The following is a 23,131-nucleotide window of genomic DNA, read 5'->3' on the forward strand; positions in this document are numbered from 1 at the left end:
CTTCTTCTTCTAAAGAGCTGTGGGACATTTTTCTCCCCGCTGGAAGAGTGGGAGGAGAAGGTGATAGCAGCAGATTAATTCCTAATGCACAGCAATGGTAAATTTGTTGCTATGGAAGAGTTGTGCCAATGTTTTCAAAAAGGACTTTAAGCACATTCACTCAGTGCTCATCCTTTTATAGATGTCCTTAAAAATACATGAAGACGATATGGAGAATAAACCAACTGGTCCATATCCTGCAGAACTTTATGGAAGAATGCAGAATTTGGTCTCAGTCCAGGATTATCCACAGACTTTTCTTTAGGTAAGTGGCTGGAGAACACTGAATTAGAAAACTATTCAGTTTTTTACTTTCAGAGGAGTTATTCAGGACAGTTAAATTGTTTCTTGAGTGCTGCACATTTTCTGTAATGATTCTTGCTCTCTTATTACCTATCAGCAATATTCTAGGAATAAATAAACCAGCTATTTCAAAATAGAGAAACAGCAAATTTATAAGGAAAGAAATGGAAATATACTGGTGACTGTAAAGTCATATCCTTTACTAATCCAGGCCTCATCATTCCATATCATAAACACTATTTTATGGAAATGGCATAAAAAAAAACCCTTTAAAATCCATTCTATCAAATGTTTGAAAGTAAGATTGTCAGGGAGAGTAAATGATTACCCCAGTAATGGCAGCTGCTCTCTCCTCATATCCAAGTGCTAAGGAGCTTGGTAACTGTACTTTATTTGTAAACCATTCTGGAAATAATTCTGGAGCTTCTCTATCCAGTTGATTTTTCACTCTGAGGGGATTTTCCTTCAAAAACAAGAGAATGAAATAATTAAGTCAAACAAAGATTGCAGAAGTTGGAGAATTATTATATGTTACCTCTGTATTCACATTCATATTATATGATTATATACTATATTATATATTATATTTATATTCAGAATACATCATAATAATAGCCAAAGGTCCATAAGATCTGGATGTGCCATCAAGTCCTGAGAAGCCCAGAGAACTGGTATACTAGTAAGACAGCTCCATTATTATTAACATACTTTTATTCTTTTTTTAAGCTGTGTTCTATCATTTTTAATGTTTTTAATAATAATTATTATTTATGAACGATTGTTTTTTGAGTATTGTTGTATGCTGTCCGGTGTTACTTGTTTTGTGAAGTTAATGTCTATACAAATTTGAAAATAACCTCTGAGTAATGTTTTATTGTACAAAATGTCCTGTCAAAAGAATATGACTGCAAGTTTGATTAAAAGGGTTAAAAAATGTTGCATTATATCTGGCAACTTCCCACCTTTTTTATTCAATTTATTTATTATTAGACTTCTACATTGCCCATTTTGCAGAGGCAGCTCACTTAATCCCAACATTTACTAGCTAATTGTAATTTCATTGAAAGCTATTTACACATGTGTTTTATTTCAGTAATGCCTTATTTTTATCCAAGAAATGCCTAAGCATATATTGCTTTTAATACTATTCTCAACTTGTAAACAAAATCTGGCTTCTGATCACCTCTAAAGTTTACAGAGGAAGTTTTATGTACAATATTTACTACCCTGCTCTGCAATTAAAAAATAAAAGCTGCATGTAGGCTTATAAAGCTCCACAATTTTATTTTATTTTATTTTTAAAATGATATTAAACAACTTTACTGAACGTCTGTATAAAGTTCAAGTAGGAATATTCCTACCATCTCAGAATAGTTTCTGAGCATGTGTGTGTTTATGTACAGGCACACATGCAAGCATTGCTTATTTTCTTTCCACACTGGAACCAGTCTTTATTTATTTATCACCATCAATTTATTTACTATAATTATCTGTAGGTCATCTACTTGAATGTCTTTAGGCAGTTTACAACTATATATTTATACCAATGTTTTTCAATCTTGGCATCTTGGAGATGTGTAGACTTCAGTATGCTGGCTGGGGAATTCTGGGAGTTGAAGTCCACACATCTTCAAACTGCCATGAATAACAAACACTGCACTGCCGGCTTATTATTGTAAAATAAAATATTCAGATCATTAAAATCTTAACAATTCTGCTTCTGTCTTCCATAAAGCCCAGAAATAGTCTGAATAACAGTTGTAATAAATCTGCATTGGAATAGAGTAGAGTAGGATAGAATAAGGAATAGAGTAGAGTAGGATAGAATAAGGAATAGAGTAGAGTAGAGTAGAGTAGAGTTGGAAGGGACCTTGGAGGTCTTCTAGTCCAACCTGCTGCTCAGGCAGGAAACCCTGGAGCCATGGGCCTCACTGTGAAACAAGTTCTTCCAGATACATGATGGTACCAAAAAAACCCTGATTGATCCCTGCTTAGCCTTCCATGACGAAGACATGTAGAGAAGGGCTTGTGAAAATAAGTTCAATATTTGAGCAGATTTATTTGGGAATAAGTGGAAACACCAGGTAAAATGAGTTACTGAAATTTTCATATAATCCCATGTTCAGTGGTAAGGAGCTCCCTCCAAATAATGTAACATAACATAATTTTTAAAAAATCAGAGAAAATAAGCAATTCTGGATTCCCATCCCCCTTTGGATATTTATCCCATAATATTACTAAATTTCTTCCACAAAACTAACCTCTTGGGGAGCAAAGGGGATGCTAGAAATTACCAGTTTCTCTCTGTTTGTTGTTTCATTATCCATCTCCTTTTTATCTTTGAGTATATCACAATGGATATCCTCAGTCTCATGCTCAAGTCCATACTTAGTTTTAAGATGCTTCGGCTTAATTTGGGGTGCATCTATGTCATCTTTCACACATGTCTGTTCCAAACTGATGGAGTCCATTAGAGCAACAACCTCCTGTAGTCTGTCTTCAGCTTGACAAAGAATAGCATACTGTACCTTAAGTGAAAAAGTGCAAGAAGATCATAATGACAGCGAATCTGCGCAGTTTGACAATATTATTGCCCTCTACAAATAGGCTATCGGAGAGAATAAAATAGGGTAAAACACTCACAACATTTTTTCATATAGAATTAGATAGTTGATAAAGAAAAGTAAACAAAAGGCAATGTCTTTGTCAGGGATCATGCTTGTTCTCTGATTTGTACAGAGAACTGATATCCATATTCATTTAAATCCATGAAGTCCTCAACTTACAACAGTTCATTTAGTGACCATTCAAAGTTACAACAGCACTGAAAAAAGTGACTTATGACTGTTTTTGACATTTATGATCATTTCAGCGTTCCCGCGGCCACATGATCAAAATTTGGACACTTGGCAACTGGCATGTATTTATGTCGGTTTCTGTGTCCCGGGGTCATGTGATCACCTTTTGCAACCTTCTGACCAGCAAAGTCAATGGGGAAGCCAGACTCACTTAACAACTGTATTACTAACTTAACAACTGCAGTGATTCACTTAACAGCTCTGACAAGGAAGGTTGTCAAATGGGGCAAAACTCAAATATCTGTCTCGCTTAGCAACATAGATTTGGGCCTCAACTGTGGTCGTACGTCGAGGACTATCTGTAAATGAAAAAGCACCATGCTCCCAAGGGCATGCACATTCAGATCTCCCTTCTTCAATGACGTGAATGAGAGCTCGCTTGAGCTTTGGTGCTGCTCATCAGAGACTGATAAAACAAGAGGCGGTGCTGAGACCAAATTGCTTTAAAAAGAATGTGAATTATTTTTACTTGCACTTGATTCCCAGCTGACTTATCTGACTGCTAGTTGTGTAAGATGACTCAGTTGTATAAGAAAGCAGCCATGGGGCAAATTGCAAGAGTTCTTTTTACCCTTGTTCAGTTTAATTGTTCATGCTGCAATCTTGAAAGCAATCTCATTTGGCATTGATAAAAACTCTGCACCAATAATCAGCTATGAATAAAAAGATGCTGCTCATAAAACTCTTAATTTTCAGTATTTTTCTTTCTTGTTTTTATCAATCATTTTTGTTCTGGGATGGAAACACTGTTGCCCAAATTTTCTTAATGAATTTAGCTTCTCATTAAGGACTTTAGCAAGGGAGAGTGAGATACCCTCACTTCATTGTGTTTGCTGTCTTTTGTCTTTTATGTTTTATGGGTTTTATTGTAATTTCCTTGATTATTTGTGAGCCATTCAGCGTCTCGATATTCAGAGGCGTACAAGTTTAATATATTATAGCAATAGCACTTACAGTTATATACCGCTTCACAGTGCTTTATAGCCCTCTCTAGGTAGTTTATAGAGTCAACATATTGTCCCCAGCAATTTGGGTCCTCATTTTACCCACCTTGGAAGGATGGAAGGCTGAGTCAACCTTGAGGCTGGTGGGATTTGAACTGCCAAATTGCAGGCAGCCAACAGTCAGCAGAAGTAGCCTGCAGTACTGCACTCTAACCACTGCACCACCACAGCTCATTATCCTTATTATTACATTGTTACTCTTTCTAGTTCACTGATTTTCAAATTCACTGGAAACAAAATTCCTCCTGACCTGGTTTTGCTCTGCACCCATAGGCTCCCACAATTCCTCTAGGGAAGTTATCAAAAGTGTTTTCAACTCTTCACATTGCTGGTGTCCCTCAACAGAGCCTTCCAAGAGCTTAGTTGTATTCTGTGATTTAAGGAAAAACTCAAAATCAAAACCAACATGCATAGATAGTTGTCCAATATAATAAAGTATTTTCTGCAGACTATTAGACTTCTCTAAAAATATAGCATAGTACCTCCCTGAACCCATATACAAATAAACAAACATTTTATTTATTAAACAACTTTATATAGCCACCCAGAATCACTGTGTTAGAGTTAGGGAGCTATATAAAGGTAATAATTAAACTTTTACAAATAAATAAATACATTAAAATAAATATACCCTACTGGTCATTAAAGTGGCATGGTCTAGATCCAATTTCATCTTATCCTACCTGTTTGTTTGAATCAAATCTAATCCCATGTCTAATGAACATTTATATTGCAAGATATACACTAATAGAGTTTCATTCTGGATCTTCCAAACCAATAATCTGCCAAGATGCCAACCTGTAATCGGCAAAGAAGACATTTGTAGAGATGCTGTAAAGCCATCAAGGATTCAGCACTGAAGCTATTAGTGCATATCTCCAAAGAATTGCGCTGCTTCGTTAGTTCATTTAAGAGAAGTGTTAGGCCTTCAATTTCTTTTAGAAGTGCAGAATAATTATTTAGCTGACTTTGCACTTGCTGTGAATTGGGAAGAATATCAACATTTAATCCTTGCTTCTGCTTCTCTACTTCATAAAACAATGCATTGATGGCATCTTCTGTCTGCTTCACGTGTTCCATTTGATGCTGGAGTTGTTCCTGGTCCCTATCATGGAAAAATAAATAAATATCAATTTAATAACTGACCGCTGAATATATAGGGCAGTGGTGTCAAACTTAAGGCCTGGGGGCTAGATCCGGCCCATGGAGTGCTTAGATCTGTTCTGCAGGGTCACCCTGGAAACACCAAAGGACCGGCTTGTGGTGCCCCTGCCAGTGAAAATGTTTCCACTGGCAGAGAGTTGCAGGAGGCTGTTGCAGCCAAAAACAGAGCTCAGAAGCCCGTTTTCACTGGCAGAGCACTCGGGCCACCGCAGGCGTCCCCAAAACAAGTGATGTCAAACTGGCCATGCCCACTTTGGCCATACCCACCCCAGCCCCCCAAGGTCAAATGCAACCCTGATGCGACCCTCAGTGAAATCTAGTTTGACACCCCTAATAAAGAACAGAGTGACAAACTTGTTGTAATGTTAAAAAGCAAAAAGTTCATGTTTTTCATAAGAATAGGGTAGAATGCTAAATTAGTTAACAGATGTAACATACTTGCAACCTACAAAATACTGTATATATAATAATAAACTTCTGGGGATCCTGTCTTCTTTACCAAATCTTTTCGTAATTAATGTTTTCTTTTTAAAATTAATCTAATTTTTACAAATTTTAATGGTCATTATTTGCCTTGAGTAACCCATATGCAGTAAAGGAATGGGCTATATTTTAATATAAATAAAGAAAATTGTATTTATAAATTTTTTCTATACTGATTAGTCAAAAGCTTGCAGGAAAAATCTTCAGTTTTCCACTAGTTTCAGCAATATTACCCGAGTGGAGAGTTTCTGGCGGAATTTTACACTGGATGATATTATTTTAGAATGACTCTTCTGCATTTTCAACTCAGTGGACATTTTCATGGTGTAATCTAAGCTACTTACCTCAGACAGCCAATAACCAAATGAATAGTGGAGTCCCACTTCTTGTGGACATCAGAAACTATCTGCTCAATAGCTAGGTTCTTGCTCTTATCGTCACACTTCAAATGTTCTCCAACAGTTATGATAGTTTGCAATTTAGCATTGCCTTCCACTTTCAACAAAGCAATCTCCTGTATTGTAAGAAATAACATGAAGATAATTGTTTTTACTGTTTTGACCTAGCACCCAGGCTAGTTTTGACATAGTAAAATTATCAAGAGAAACAACCCTTTTTAAAAAAATAATTGTCATTCCAATTAAATCTCACACAATGAAAATTAATAAACTGCTTCAAGTTCTTTTGTTAATTCCCTAAATATTGGAAGACATTGCCAATATTGGAGAGAGTGGGAATGGAAGAAATAGAAGATAAGTAGGATATGTTCGCTGCCTTGAATTATTTGTAAAAATAATAAAGGCATGATACAAATAAATAAGTCAAATAAATAAAACAATTAAATGCTTTTTTAAGCTTATAAAGTGCTTTTGTCAGGTATTAATTATTAGGAACAAGGGTTGAATTCAAAGTACTGTTTATTACATGCTACCTATAAACAAGAATCTGATTTACTAACACTCAAGACAATTGGTGCCAGATAAGCCAGAATTCACAGGGGTTGGACTTAAGTCTTTTGGGAGAACATAATGACTTCATATTGATGACATGTTTAAAGCTGTGCTTGGCCTGTTCATCTTCTACAGCTTTGATATTGAACTATCAAATACTATTTTGCTATTTTATTAATTTAATTTGTGCTGGTAAAAGTTAAGGGTTCTGAAACATGGATTGATTATAATGAAAAACTGACAGAACAGCTTGTCTTGGCAACAATGTTAATTAGTGGTCTTTCCCATATTTATAGGGACGTGGTGGCGCAGTGGCTAAGATGCTGAGCTTGTCAATCAGAAAAGTCGGCAGTTCAAATCCCCAGCACCACATAATGGAGAGAGCTCCTGTTACTTGTCCCAGCTTCTGCCAATCTAGCAGTTAGAAAGCATGTAAAAATGCAAGTAGAAAAATAGAAACCACTTTGGTAGGAAGGCAACAGTGTTCTGTGTACCTTCGGTGTTTAGTCATGCCAGCCACATGATCACGGAGATCTCTTTGGACAGTGCTGGCTCTTCGGCTTTGTAATGGAGATGAACACTGGCCCCTAGAGCCGGAAATGACTAGCACGCATGTGTGAGGGGAACCTTTACCTTCACCCTTTATTTTGATCCTCTGAGCTTGGAGTGGTTCCATCTTTAGTCCAGAATGTAATTGTATTTCCCCTTTTGGGACTGGCATGCAGGAGCTAGTGGCAACTATGCTCAAGACTGCCTTTGCACAAATTTATCTGATGCACCACATATGCTCACATAACACTCTACTTTGTGGCTGTACTAGTTGTCAGTATGCTTCAGGGTGCAATTCAAGGTTGTGGTTATCACCTATTAGGATACAGACTTTGATTATTTGAGGGCTATTTATTCACGGGTTTGGCCTGGCCTATATATTCTATCATGCCTAGCATGCTGTGGGTTCCATCAATTAAACAATATCAATTGTTGGGATGCAGGAAATAGACTTCTCTATCTTACTGCAGTCTGCTAGAACACCATTCAATCTGAAATTCATATGCTCACCTTCACCTGGCCTTTTTTAAGCAGACTTTTACAACCTGGCTCTATCCCAGGCCTCAGTTAGAATAAGTGGTTGATCTCTTCTGGAATATTTTAATTGATTAACTGACTTCTGCTTTCTCCAGACTTTCTTTGTGGCTTATGAATTCAATTTTTATTGGTTTTTTTTATTACAAATAAATAAATAGTAACTGCAAACAGAGCATGGAACAGTTAAAACTAAAATTCAAGAAAAATGTCAAGCACGTTTAAAAATGTTTTTAAAATGAGAAAAGACTAAAGAAAGAATTATTGAATGGTTCTTTTATTAATAAAACGTAGAGCTTCAAGTATGTTTTGATACCTGGATTTTGAACAACCTTTCTTCCAGTGGTATCTCAGATTCTTCAGCACTCATCTCCAAGACAGGTTTTTTTAGAATTTCCATCCAGCAAAAAATGTTCCTGACAAGTTCTTCAAAATGCTTTCTTTCTACACAATACATCTCAGAAACTCCAAGGGTTTTCTGTACATGATTAACCAACCTCTTGTATTTACTGACAAACTGGGCAGATTCTAGAACTGCTTCATCATTGAAAAATCCTGAGTTTTTCAAATAATTTGCCCGGCAATCAAAAGAATCAAACCACTCCCTGTAAAAGAATAGCGACTGTGTGAAATTTAATTGTCATCTTTATTCCCCATGCTTTACCCATGTCATTATTTATTAAATAATATCAGAACTGGACAAATTGAGTCAATGATCAACCTTCATATAAGGCAACATCATATCAACTTTTTTTCCAATTGACCAAGACAGGATGATTCAACATTTAAAATCACATTCTTTGCATTCTTCTGTTTCATCACTGCATTCAATAGTCATTCTTTAAATAGGCAGCGACTGACAACTTGAACTCAAAATCATTATATTTACTCTATTGCTTATGTGGAAAAATATACATAAATTTGTGTTCAATTGTGAATACCAAATCTTTGAAAATATGTTTTAGACAGGAACATTTTCAGTAGAACACATGAGTATTCCACTGAAACTAGCTCTCAAGTGAGGAGCAAAGTTAAATGAGTTGCTATAGCTAAGACAAAATACCTTTGTTTGAGTAGAATTTGATAAAAATGTTCAAGTCCTGTCTTTTCTTTTTGAACTTGTTTCCATTTTTCTTCCTGCGTCCTTAGCCACTTCTGCAGACTCTTAAAGTCCTTTTCAAGCCTTCAAAGAAATAAAATAAATACTTACAAGAAAATCCTGTTAAGCTGTAAAAAAAACTAACCATGAACAGCGGCACTTAATGCTATACAGGAAATTAAGTTTGAGTCTAGTTCAGCAAGCTTACCTATTAATACTTATTTACTTATTTAGTACTGTAGGAAGAGGAATACATCAATCTCAAAACATATTTTGGGAGGATTAGATTTAAAATCCATCTAATCACTCTGGATCACAATATAGATGAGGCAAGCTAAATTCATTTTGGCTTCTTACCTAGCAAACTGTTGAAGAAAGTAGTGAAGCTCCATTTTTCGTGCCTGACATTTGGAAATTATTCTTTGCAATTCCACTTCTTGGTCCCTCACCCAGTTATTCAACTGATGGACATTTGGTTTGGGCAAATAGTTTTTTACCTGGTTCACAATAGTCTTCACCTCATCAATATCACTGCCTTTGTCTTCAAAATTTAGGAAACTCTAAAAAAAAACCCATAAAAGAGATTTATCCAAGATCAGCAATATCTTTTCATTGCTGCTGATGTTTGATATGTTTTATAGTTTTATCTATCTATCCATCCATCCATCCATCCATCCATCCATCCATCTATCTATCCATAACTCACTCCTTGATTATTGCAATGTGGCAATTTCTGAATAGATTATAACCAATTGATCAGCACCTACACAACTGATTTTTCATTCAACATTGATGCATGATTTTTCAATAGAACTAAGTACTCATTCACATTCCTCTTGGCATAGCGAAGAAAAACCATTAACATGTAATGGTGAGTAATCAATTAATCAAAGGCTTCTATCACAAAACATCCATCCATAGACGATGCTTTCATGTGGCTGTGCATGTTCTTGCCTCCTTCCAATAGGTAACACTGCCCTGGATACATATATATTGGAAATGATTGGATTATTCTATGTTTCTCATAAAAAAGAATCCTTCATAGAAGAAATTTATTCCTCTGTTTCATGACTTACTATTCCAATCTTGATACACTTCAAGACTGAAATGAATACTTCCTTTTTTCACTGAAGATAGAAAGGGGAGAAGCAAAATTACAACCTCTAGTACAGATAGCCCTTACAACAGTTTTTTAGTGACCATTCAAAGTTACAATGGAAGTGAAAAGTGACTTATGACCATTTTTCACACTTATGACAATTGCAGCATACCATAATCTCCTGATTATGAATTCAGGCATTTGGCAACTTACTCATATTTATGACAGTTGCAGTGTCCTGGGTTCATGTGATCAGCTTTTGTAACCTTCTGATAAGCAAAGTCAATGGGGATTCACTTAACAACCATGCTACTAAGTTAACAACTGCAGTGGTTCACTTAACAACTGTGACAAAAAAGGTTGCAAAATAAGGCAAACCCACTTAACAAATGTTTCACTTAGCAATAGAAATATTGGGTTCTGTTGTGGTTGTAAGTCGAGGACTACCTGTACATAGGTTCTATTCTTGTTAGAATCACTGTTCAATAAACTTGTGGCTGGTTTGCTATGCTAATATTTATTGTCACCCATCTGAATCAAATATAACACAGTAGAAAAGACAATAAAAGATAATAAGTAAAAATAATCAACTCCTCAAATAGCACAAGGCAAAAACCACAAACTAGGCTCAACTAACATCCTGAACCTAAAACCCAAGAGAAGAGCTAGGTTTTAAGGCTCCTAAAAGGCCAACAAAACTGACTCATTATTAAGTCAATTAATTAAATTTACATAAAATTAGTCAATGAAATTAGGTAATTAAAATATATGATTTGGGCCAGGGAGACTCAGTTCTAAAATCCCACTTATCCATAACATCCAACTCATGAACTACCTCACAGTCATAGTTACCTTTCAATAGATAAAATTTTAAAGATAAAAAGTCTATGTATTATTTGTCAGACAACTTTGGAGGAATGACAGATTAAAAATATAGCAAAAGGAAAAATAAAATTAGAAAAATGCATAACATGCACTGATTTAAACCCCACTTCTTTCTCTCAGATGGAAGTTGTACATTCTAGGAATGTATTTGCCCTCCACAGATTGCATCAAAAATTAAACTAGGTTATGTATCAGTCTATTAAAGTGTCAATGGTCTATTACAGAAGTAAGTTATGGTAAAATGTTTCTAGAACCATAGCCTTACCAGGATCATCAGATAGGGGCTGCAAAAATCTGGATAACTCAAGATAGTAGTGCAGAATTCAAATTTTCTAGATATTTTGATTGTCATTCATGGTTATTCAGAATTTGCAACCCAGATCGAGTAGCCAAGCCTTACATTGCTCTCCAAGGTGAATTTACTAAGAAGGAAATACTATGAAACTTCTCGTTTCTCCACACTACATTTACACATCACAACTTTAATCTATTTAACTAATTCTGCTCTTTCGTATTCTAAAAGAACACACAATACAGAATGAATTGAATTGGAATCCTTCAGTCTCAAGAGACTATGGTATAGTGCTATGAAACTGGCAACTGCCACTTCCCGTGTTGTTTCAATGCTGTATGCAAAGCTGGTGTGTCCTCTCCAGATCACAAGGCCTCGGTACTTTAATATGGAGGATAAACTGCTACCCAAGCAGCAGATTCCCCCCTCTCCATGTCACTGAAATAGTCTAATGCAGTGGCTCCCAACCTTTTTTGTGCCGCGGCCCGGTACCGGCATCACAAAATGATCCGCAGCCTGGCACCAGCATCAGCACGCATGACAAGGCAAGGTGAGCCGAGAGACCGGCCAGCCAGCCATCCCCCGCTTCTCCCCACCACCTTCAACTCCTCTTTTGTACCTTTGTTGATGGGCTTCGCTTTGGGACGGCTTCGGGATGGTCGCTCGGCTTGCCTTGCCTTGGGTGCTGAAAGAATCCTCGTGCCTTAGTTTCATTCGAAGCCCCCACCTTCGATGAAACTAAGGCACGAGGATTCCTTCAGGACCCAAATGCTGCTTTCCAACCAGAAAAGCTCACCCGGAAGCACTTTCTCATCAAACAAGATGGCGGCACCCAGCAAACCGGCGGCCCGTTAGGAAATGTTCCACGGACCGGTACCGGTCCGTGGCCCGGTGGTTGGGGACCCCTGGTCTAATGGAATGGCAGAGCCAATACAATTAGTTCCAGCTGCGTTGCAGGAGTTACCAGAATGTGATTGTACAGAGTCATGAACTGCTTTCAGGACTCGGGCTCAAAATTTTACCTCAAGGTTGACTCCTGAAGCCTTTTCCAATAATAGATATAACCACAAGGCAGTGGAGGTTTGAAATCAGAGTTTCCCTTCTCCTAGAAGATGAATCTACCATTTATCACATATAGAATATGTGAAACTAAAATGCACCCTCATTTTTAATGTGAGAAAAACAGGGCTAATTTATTTAAAATCTGAAGAATCATGAAGAAAAGTAGTCAACACAATTAGCAGTCTTATGCCTTACTATTAGTTGATGAATTTTCTTTTCTGCCATCTCTTTTGTTTCAGAGGAGTCAAAACATTCTTCCAGAGAGATTTGTACATTGCTGAACCAATCATCAAAACGCTTACACTGGTCTGTAGGAAGATGCAATTTAAAATATATATATATATAAAAAAAGATGAGTAGGATGAAGAGACAAAGGGCTTCATTATTTGAATCAAAGCAATTAGCTCTATCATTGTTGGGCTCCTCTTGGGCCTGGGATGAAAAGCCTTTACAAATTGAAGTACCAATCAGAAAAATTGAAAATCCTTCAATAAGAATTATTTTACACTGAAAAATAATTATAGGTATAGATATTTAAAGCAATTTGAAAAAGGAGGTTTTCCCTCCACACAATTACATCTTTAAAATTAAGTTACAAATCGATATTATTATATGCTTACTATAGTAACTATATTTTAACTATATAAAAATTTGAAGTAGTTACTTCATGAATGTTTCTAAACAGTTTAAATATCATATTCTGTTTCTTTCTGTGGCTCGAAAACACTTTTACATAAAGCAATTGTCAATTCAGACTATTTTCCCCAGTTAAAATTTGCTTTTAAAGAAAACAGAAACAGCTTAAAATTGGCAACTTAAGAAAAAATAATAACTTTTCACTCACAATTTAAGAGAGTTATAAAGTGATCCTGAAATATTTGTTTTTTTGAATTAAATAAGTCAGTGATACTTGTCAGCAGCTTCTTTAACTCAATAACATCAGGGTTCAGATAGCCTGTCTCTTTCTGAAGCAATTTCACATGTTGTTTTTGATGAAGAATCTTCTGATGAATTTCCTAAATAAGAAAGGGAATATCATTCACATGTTGTCAGAACACCTATCTGGAAATAATTTTCGTAAGCTAAGTCCTAGAAAGTCAAGGAAATCGGGAATATTAAGGATGACATTTGTTAGCATCTTTTAAAAGAACTTGCATCTTTTCCTGGGCTCATACAGAATCCAGGAAAATAGCATCCTGCCATAAATTATAAGGAAGGGGGAATGAACCAGTCAGCCATAAATTGCAAGGGAACCGGAATGAACCAGCCTCCAAGGATACCTGACCTGGGAACCGAATGTGAAACTGTAATGAGATGTGCCAAACATCCAAGCTGTTCCCAAAACATCCAAAAGGCATCCTATTGGTCACTGATGGATTGGTTAAGGGGGGAGGGCAAAGGAAAGGGGGGAAAGGGTAACCTTTCTGTGGGAATATTCAGATCTAGCTTTACTTTTGCTGCAACCACTTAACTTTAGTTTCAATCTCAATTTCAAATTCAATCATTTCAGTCAAATGAAATCAAGGGTCTTTGTTTCCAAAATGTCTAAGTTGGGGCAGATCTGACATATTTGATTTAAAACTATGACAAAAGATATGATCTTTTACCAACAAGGAACCTGCAAATATATAGTAACAATAAACCTTGGTTCACAGCTAAACTTAAGCAGCTACGTCGTTCCAAAGAGGAAGCCTACAGAAAAGGTGACAGAATGCTATACAACCAGGCCAGAAACATATTAACAAGAGAGATCAGAGCAGCAAAAAGAAGCTACTCAGAAAAGTTAAGGAATCATTTCTCAACAAATGAACCAGCAAAGATGCGGAAAACTCTTAAAAACATCATTGGCTTCAGCAAACCTCCTTCCCAGGCAGAAGGAAATCAACAACTAGCAGATGACCTGAATGTCATCTGCAGGTTTGAAAGGAAACTACAGCCACCTATCTCTACAACCTACACCTCAAACACACCAACAGCCAAGCCTCCTACAACTGGCCCCAACTCATTGGGTTCACAACCTCTGTTGATCACAAAAAAAGAAGTGCAAGATCTATTACACAGACAAAAGCCAGGAAAAGCACCAGGGCCAGACAAAATAACTCCTTCTTGCTTAAAAGTCTGTGCTGACCAATTGGCCCCCATCTTCACCCAAATCTTCAACAGATAACTAGAGATGTGCTATGTTCCTTCCTGCTTCAAACGCTCTACCATCATCCCAGTGCCAAAGAAGCAATGGTGGTATTCAGCTGGTTTGCAACGGATCAGGTGAACTGGTAGGAAGAATTTGGCGCGAGTCGCCAAACCGGTAGTAAGTTCTGACTGGCCACGCGCCCCCCATCTGGTTGCCCTCCTGCCTGATGCTCGATCACCCTGCCCACCTGCCTGACATTTGCCTAAGGTATGTATTTCTTTTTTTTCCCTCCCGATAATCAGCTGTGCATAGATCAGCTGTGCTGGGATTCCCCTTGCTGAGGCCCAGGAAGGCAAAAAATGGAGGGAGGAGCTCAGCCCTACCCCCTCCATTTTTTGCCTTCCAGAGCCCCAGAGGAGCCTTAGGGGAGCAAAAACGCCCCCCCCCGAGGCTCCTCTGTGGCTAAGCTCCCAAAAATGGGTGGGAGCTGCAAAAAAAGCCACACCCATCCAGTCACATGGCCACGCCCACTAAGCTACACCCACAGAACCGGTAGTAAAAGTTTTTGAACACCACCACTGCAAAGAAGCCCTCCATCAAGGAACTAAATGACTACAGACCAGTTGCTCTAATATCTGTAGTTATGAAAATCTTTGAAAGGCTTGTGCTGTCCCATCTGAAAACCATCACGGATCCGCTGCACTTTTCATACCATGCAGTTTGCATACCGAGCAAATAGATCGACAGATGATGCTGTTAACATGGTTCTGCTTTACATCCTATGACACCTTGAATCTCCAAATATCTACGCAAGGGTCCTCTTTGTAGACTTCAGTTCAGCATTCAATACCATCATTCCAGACACTCTTCTAAGTAAATTAAATCAACTAGTAGTACCTGAACACATTTGTAAGTGGATCATAAGCTTCCTAACAGACAGGAAGCAACAGGTGAAGCTAGGTGGAATCACATCCGTAATCAGTACAGGGGCCCCCCAAGGCTGTGTGCTTTCTCTACTTATCTTCTCCCTATATGCCAATGACTGCATCTCAAATGATCCATCTGTTGAAATACTGAAGTTTGCTGATGACACAACAGTGATTGGTCTCATTTGAAACAGTGAAGAATCCGCATACAGACAGGAGGTTATACAACTTGCCTCGTGGTGTAACCAGAACAATCTGGAACTGAATACACTCAAAAGTGTAGAAATGGTGGTAGACTTTAGAAGAAACCCTCCCATACTACCACCTCTTACAATACTAGACAACACAGTATCAACCGTAGAGACCTTCAAATTTCTAGGTTCTAGTATATCACATGACCTAAAATGGACACCTAACATCAAAAACGTCATCAAAAAAGTATAACAAAGAATGTTCTTTCTGCGCCAACTCAGAAAGCTCAAACTGCCCAAGGAGCTGCTGATTCAGTTCTACAGAGGAATCATTGAGTCTATCATCTGCACCTCTATAACTGTCTGGTTTGATTCTGCAACCCAACAGGACAGACACAGAGTTCAGAGGGTAATTAGGACTGCAGAAAAAACTATTACAACCCACCTGCCTTCAATCGAGGACCTGTATACTGCACAAGCCAAAAAGAAGGCTGTGAAAATATTTACAGAACCCTCACATCTCGGACATAAACCATTTCAACTCCTTCCCTCAAAACAATGCTATAGAGCATTGCACACCAGAACAACTAGACACAAGGACAGTTTTTCCCCGAAAGCCATCACTCTGCCAAACAAATAATTCCCTCAACCCTGTTCAACTATTACAAAGTCTGCACTACTATTACTGTTAATCTTGTCATCACTCCTTACCACCCATCCCTTCCCACTTGTGACTATATGACTGTAACTGTCGCTTGTATAGTTACGATTTATATTGACTGTTTCCTAGTATGATTTGATTGCTTATTGCACCCTATGACTATCATTAAGTGTCGTACCTTATGATTCTCGACTCTTGATGAATGTATCTTTTCTTTTATGTATACTGAGAGTATTTACACCAGGACAAATTCCTTGTGTGTCCAGTGTTGGCCAATAAAGTATTGTTTCTATCTATCTATCTATCTATCTATCTATCTATCTATCTATCTATCTATCTATCTATCTATCTATCTATTCCCACAGGCTCTGCATCACTCATTTCCCTACTGAATTTAAAACTCTGCATAGTCATTAATAATAGCAATCATATAAATATACAATTACCAATGTCCAAATGTAATAATTTGGCAATGCTGACAGAAGTAAATGTGATTGGATTTTGTTTTTAATAAGTTTTTGAAATTTGTACCTCAGGTTATATTATGTTATGTTCACATATATTTCAAACAAAAACTTGCTGAATAAGTTACAATAACCCAACTATGATATAACACTATTCAAAAATCACATCAGGGCTTAATATTTATGTGTGAATCTTGTCCAAGTATAACTAGATTGTGCTAAACCTATGTACACTGGGGGTTTTTTACTTATATGTCCATCCATTATGGTTTAATATTTTGGACAAACTCTCTGAATCCTGGTTCATATTAATCATGGTTGAGACTGACATTGACATAATTTTTAACTTCTGTAAAAGGCAGCAGGAGAATGGAATATGGGAAATTCACATGGAAGAGAGTGATGGAGCTCCTAATTTTCTGATCCCGCTCAAAGTCCTGTGATATCTGAACCAACCATTGAAATTCCATCATTATGTCACTGTAAGAGCAGTTTGAAGTATTATCTTCAGGTGGAATATCACCCACATTGTCAAACAAACTAAAGATGCTTCTTTATGCTGTTGTATATGTCTGAAGTACCTCCAATTTTGTAAAAATCTCCAAGGTATCAGAGGGAGATAAAGCTTCCAGAAGCGATTCTGTCATTCCGATTTGAGACTTGGCAAGATCAAGGTCTCCTTTCAGCTCTGTTGTACTGCCCTTGAGTTCTGTAGGTTCTGACTTATTTGGTAAATACTTTCTTATTAGCTCCATTTTGTTCAAAAGAGAAGATTTAATAACCTGAAAAGGAGAAAACCAGATGCCAATTTAGTTTAGTTTAGTTTATTGTCATTGCACCTCATACAACGAAATCCATCATCTTCAGTGCACATCATGACTGTGAAAATAAACACAAACACACATCCTTCACACTCCACACATTAAATTGAAAACCCCCAACACCGTACCAGCACTGCACTATACAGTGGAATTCAACAGAGCTACTTTCTTGGGATAGAAGTTCTCATTGACTATTTTAGTACAAATTTGGGAGAAATATTGCTATACATATCTGCCTTTAAATTACAATTTCCTTCTTTTTTGCAGGAATTGATAAATACATCTCAGATTTTAGGTATACCCAAAATTTATTTAAAAGGTTGAAACTAGTTGTTACTGAAAAAGGCATTCCATGTTCATAGCTAGTAACAATGTCTACATGATAACATTACAGTGTAAATTTCCTTCACTCCAACACAAAATGTTATCATTTAGTGAGTTTTGTTTCAGAAAATTAAATCAAGAAAACCAGTTGTAATTAACAAATGAAGGCAAATACATGTGTCCCAGGATAATATTGCAGGATCCAATCTGGGTCGGTCACCGGGACCAGACCCAAGCTTTTGGACTAATGCTGGAACCTGTCTTCAGAGAACTGTGTTGTAATTAAGTTTGTTTTCATAATAATATGTTTGGAAACATGTTGTCTCATAACCTAGCATTCAAATGAGATGTTGACCAACTACATCACAACTAATTAGGGACAACACTCACTGTCAGAAGCAACAATATATGTGCTTCAGGGCAGAATATTTCTTCCTTCAGAAAAATAATTTCTACTATGCACTACCACTCTTATTCAAATAATTTCCCTGTAACTTCGGTAGAATATTTCTATCATTTTCTTGAGAACATCACTGAAAATATTTCCCTTCTTTCATGGCCTGCAAAGGATGTTGTAAAAGTTGTGCAAATGTTTTGTTGCAGTCCTCACTCCCCAGAATGTTAAATTTAGGTGCTAAGTATCTTTATTAGTGTTATACTCTTTCCTGACATGCAACACAGAGAGGATGATGAGAAGTTTCCCCTTCTACACAGATACTCAAATATTTATGAGGAATGCACTTTCCAAACACACACATGTACATACTGATGCACAAACACACTTATAGGTTTTCATGATTGTATTTGCCAGGCACTTCTGGCAAGGCAAGTTTCCAGAAATTTCCATTTCTTAAGAGTGGACACAGATTTAACATATGTCCCAATCCTTTTAATCTCAACTGAGATGACTAAGAGGAAAAAAAATAGCTGAATTAGAGCTATTGCATCTCACTGTTAAAACTCCAGAAAACCATTAGATGGGACCAACTCAATCTTTGTCCCTTGAAGTTAAACAGCAAGGAATGGGGTCTTCTTCCTATAGTCATCTAGAGAGAACTAGACCTTCTTATGAGTGAAAGGGAAAAAAAGAACCTTCTTCATAGGACTCAAGGAGAAACATAATACATCATGACCTCTAGATGTAATGAACAATCAGATAGCACCCGTTTGTATCTTAGTGGTTGTAATCTGGTAACATAGCTCAGAAACTGGCACCAAAGATTCTGTTACTTCCAAAATATCACAGCACTTTGAGTCAATATCAGATAGTCAGCTTGAAGAGAAGTAACAGAATAGAAGACATTTGCCTTCCTTCATCTTCTCCTATATACTTGGTCAAGGAGAGGAAACTAAGAGATGTGATATTGAATATTAGCTGAAGTAGTAATTACCCTGCACTGTCCAATTAAAGCAGTAGGTCAGACCTGATGGCAAAAGAGACCTTTACAATTGTGTTTTATTTTCATTATTGCAAGGCAATATGAAGGCATAGAAAATCTTTTTTGGACAACAAAGATAGGCAGGCCTATTATATCAACCACAATCATAATTCTTGTTATTCCTCCTCTTTCACCTGTAGTTCAAGTGGGGGTTCACTGCTGTTAAGAAGATCCTGAATTTCATCCACCTGTGTATCAAATTTCTCTAACTCTTTTTCTTGGAACAGGACATCAGCCTGAGAAGATACAGAAAACAGATTATGTACAAACTATCCAATAGTAAATTTTATTTTACCAGTTAGCATTGAGTAGAAGTCATAATCCGCTGCCCTTGAAGATCGCTAGGAAGCAGCAACTGGGCCAAAATGCAATGGCATAAGCAGTTATGAACAAATTCAGAATACCCATGTAACCCCTCTGCTGTTAAGCTAGACTGATTACCAGTGATGATTACCTCCTCTAAAGCTAATGTAGGTAATACTGAACTATATAAGGGAGTGATTTGACTGAAAATAAAAGAGCTTTCTCATGATAGACACATTATTTGCAATGGATTCCTAATCCTTTCTAGAACAGGCTGCATCGTAACATAAGAATGGTAAGGGTTTTGAAGATCTCATATTAAGTTTTGTTCAAAATCTACTATCATTTTGATTAAAATTCCCTTTTCATGATAAAAATAGCTTTTTAAATGTATCTTTTTCATATCTGCATCTCATAAAGGTATTTTATGAATGAATCTGTCATTGCATTCAAGCAGAGGAGAAGAAAGCCAGTATATTATGTGGGATGTATATAAAAGAAGCATCCCAAAGGCAGTGTTTGTGGTGATCAATAAGTAAATGAAAAAATGGCAGAAATGCTGGCACAATGGAAGAAAGAACAAGGAGGAAGAAAAAAAGAACAGAATTTTATATCTTGAATCAGAGCTTGACAGCATTGTCCCATTCTTCATCTAGTTTAGAAAAAGTTGCCTGCAATTACAGAATAACAAATAATCCCTATCAACCATACCTCCAATTCTTCCAATTTCTTTTCAGTCACATTCCCATCTTCTAAGTTCTTCTGCACTGCATCTGACCATTCGTCAATCAAACTGGATAAGTCAAGAAGCTTGTCCCATAAAGCCAGAGCTCTTTCCAGGTTTTCACAATAGCTTTCAGTCCGCTCATTGATCTGGAAGAGGGGATTATGTTTTCCACCCAAAAAGAAAGAAACAGAACATAAAGCTTTCTAATCAAGTAAGAACATGAAGAGAGGCAAGGTAAAATGAAGCCAGACACAGAAACAAATAAGGGGAGGGAAGTAATCCAACGTTCCCATGGGATACAGCCAATTTCTTGCTAAATATGGCTTTAAATATTATCATATCAAAGATCACAATAGCTCTCCAGACTCTAGAAACAGGTTTGGCAAGGTGGCTTGGTTTAATTAGATGGAATCTTCTCCCAATAATGTGTCCTAACTGGTTTTAGTTAGGAACTGCCTGGGCATATTCATTCAGCAGTCAATATTCTTCTCTAGCTTTTTAAAGCATTGAAGTAAGACATTCTTAATATCTTCACTCATGGAAAAACTCCTGGGAGCGCTAAGCAATATAAACAGCACAACATAATATTACTTGTTTGTTTACATCTTTGAGAATTATCTTCAAGAAGAATTTCCTTGTGGTACCCAATAAAAATATGCATTTCTTAGAGTCCCATTTTGTATTAAACATGCTCCAATTATAACTCAAATTTCCCTCCTTTTGGGTTCTTCATCATGCTACATTTAATTTAATTGACTTTGAATAATATTTGGAAGTCAAAATTAATAATTACAATGAATGATAATTTGGAAAATCCTTATAGTTAGTTTATATAACATACATCCAGCCATCGGTCCACAATAGCATTAGCCTCATTCTCAAATGGGGGCTCCTCAAAACTCTTCATTTTGTTCACTTGAGACTGAAGATTTTTGCACATTTGGTTTAATCTATCAACATCTTCAGAGTAACTGTTAAATTCCTCCTTTGCCATGTTAACCTATGAAAAGAAGAGAAAATCCATTTAAGAACAAATCTGTTGCATTTGTGGGAAATTCTAAAGAGTAAGAAACTTATCAAAATGGAAAAGGAGAGAGAACGCATTGCCTTTGATTTTCAATATTTATATTCGTTTCAGCATAAAACAAGAATGAGGAAAAAAAGTCATGGAGCCGTGCTTTATTATGAATTTTCCAAGTTTTAAAAAAATCAATTATTTTTTAACAAGAATTAAGTCTATTCAAATATTCTAAATCTTCTGAAATATTCTGCTTTGTTTTTATGCAAATGCACTCATTAACTTGCACAATAGCAATATCTCAGGTTAATTTGTTTATTCATCTTCTTTTCAAATATATGGACTTGCAATTCTCCTCTCACACTTCTTCTTCTTCTTTTTCTTCAGCGTTTGTCTCGCGCTCGGGCGAGGTCCGCTAAATTCTCCTCTCACACATTTTCCATATACTGTTCATATAATATTGAATTATACTGTCAAAACTATGTTGAGAACAGGATTATTGATGGCAAATCAAACCTCAAATATTTTGTTCTACATAATAGGGATCCCCAACCCCAGGTCCATGACTGGCACCAGTCAGCGGTATGCCAATAACTGGGCTTTGCAAACAAGTGAAACTCCATCCATGGGATGAAGGCAGCACATGAAACCACACTTCCTCCAGTCCACAGAAAAAAAACTCTCACCGCAGAACCGATACCTGGTGCCCAAAAGTTTGGGGACTTTTGCTATATAAAATAGTAAACACTGTTTTTCAGGTAATGCAATATTTCCTTTGATAACTACAGTTGTTTCCCAAAATAAATCACCCATTTTAATTTATAGAATTGTGTCACCAAATCTGTGTCTCTGAAACTTGCAAAATGTCATTTTTATTTTCCACTTTGGGCTTTTGAAGTGGCTCTTTTATGCCCCCAAAATACATAAACACAAGCAGTGGAGCATTGACCTTTACTACTTGGCAATTATAAAGCTTTTGTTAATGACAGCTTTGTTCCCTGTCAGACAATACTGTTTTTAGTACATTCAGCTAGACAATGAGAAAAAAGGACAAAGGTTTTGAAGCAACAGATGATAGACAACTGGTCCTCTTATTCTCCTAACAGAAAAAAATAAGCATGAAACTCTGCATACTTTTTTTGGGGGGGGGGGAGAATTCTGACCAATTTCTTTCCTTAGAAATGTCAGTGCAGAATTGAGCCAGGAATGACATGGAATGACATGGCAGACCTGTGTGCCAATACCCTTTTAAAAAAGGCTAAAAAAAAAAGCTAAGGACCCTCTCTTTGCACCTGTGAAATATTGCACTTGATGTGTGAGAGAATGCTCATGGCATTGTTGAATCCAAATAAAACAACCTTGGCAGAAAGGAAAGATATATCACACATAAGTATTTGGATTCTGACTCTTATTATTAATTACATTATGCATAAGTTGGGGAGAATCCTAAAAGACCAGGAATGATAAATCTTTAGGCCTTTATTTAAGTAATAGACACAGAAAGAGATGTCAAGATTCTTCTGAAATGGAATGACCCATTCCAAGTCCTCTTTCAGGTGAAGTTAAATTTTCAAGGAAGGTAATGTAACAAAAATGTATTATTGAATTCTGAATCATCTCTTTTCTTTATATTGGGGTGTCAAACTCATGTCGTCACAGCAGCATCACATGACGTATCAGGACTTTTTTCCCCTTTACTAAACCAGGCATGGGTGTGGCCAGCATGTGACGCATCTGGCCCATGGGCCGGGAGATTGACAGCCCTGCTTTATATATTTCGTTAAAGTTGACATTGTTGCCTATTG

General features: G+C 36.8%; 1 protein-coding gene across 12 annotated transcripts in view; it reads right to left on the reverse strand.

Moving 5' to 3' along the window:
• SYNE2 (spectrin repeat containing nuclear envelope protein 2) overlaps window positions 1-23,131 on the reverse strand; it is a 229,008-nt gene that overhangs the window by 135,333 nt on the left and 70,544 nt on the right. For 9 of the 12 annotated variants that reach the window (XM_087922310.1, XM_087922307.1, XM_087922308.1 and 6 more), the window contains 14 exons: window positions 21,150-21,308; window positions 20,293-20,454; window positions 19,413-19,514; window positions 17,276-17,476; window positions 13,166-13,337; window positions 12,517-12,629; window positions 9,341-9,543; window positions 8,948-9,067; window positions 8,201-8,489; window positions 6,196-6,365; window positions 5,003-5,309; window positions 4,455-4,574; window positions 2,604-2,870; window positions 671-805 (listed from right to left, as the gene is read on the reverse strand). In XM_087922310.1, the coding sequence (XP_087778436.1) occupies window positions 671-805; window positions 2,604-2,870; window positions 4,455-4,574; window positions 5,003-5,309; window positions 6,196-6,365; window positions 8,201-8,489; window positions 8,948-9,067; window positions 9,341-9,543; window positions 12,517-12,629; window positions 13,166-13,337; window positions 17,276-17,476; window positions 19,413-19,514; window positions 20,293-20,454; window positions 21,150-21,308 (2,520 nt within the window). The remainder of the gene's footprint in view (window positions 1-670; window positions 806-2,603; window positions 2,871-4,454; window positions 4,575-5,002; window positions 5,310-6,195; window positions 6,366-8,200; window positions 8,490-8,947; window positions 9,068-9,340; window positions 9,544-12,516; window positions 12,630-13,165; window positions 13,338-17,275; window positions 17,477-19,412; window positions 19,515-20,292; window positions 20,455-21,149; window positions 21,309-23,131) is intronic. The other 3 variants (XM_087922313.1, XM_087922312.1, XM_087922311.1) reach the window with 1 other exon arrangement.

This window comes from Pseudonaja textilis, chromosome 1 (genome assembly GCF_049901715.1).
Source record: "Pseudonaja textilis isolate UNSWEBS1 chromosome 1, rPseTex1.2, whole genome shotgun sequence".
NCBI classification, from domain to species: domain Eukaryota; kingdom Metazoa; phylum Chordata; class Lepidosauria; order Squamata; family Elapidae; genus Pseudonaja; species Pseudonaja textilis.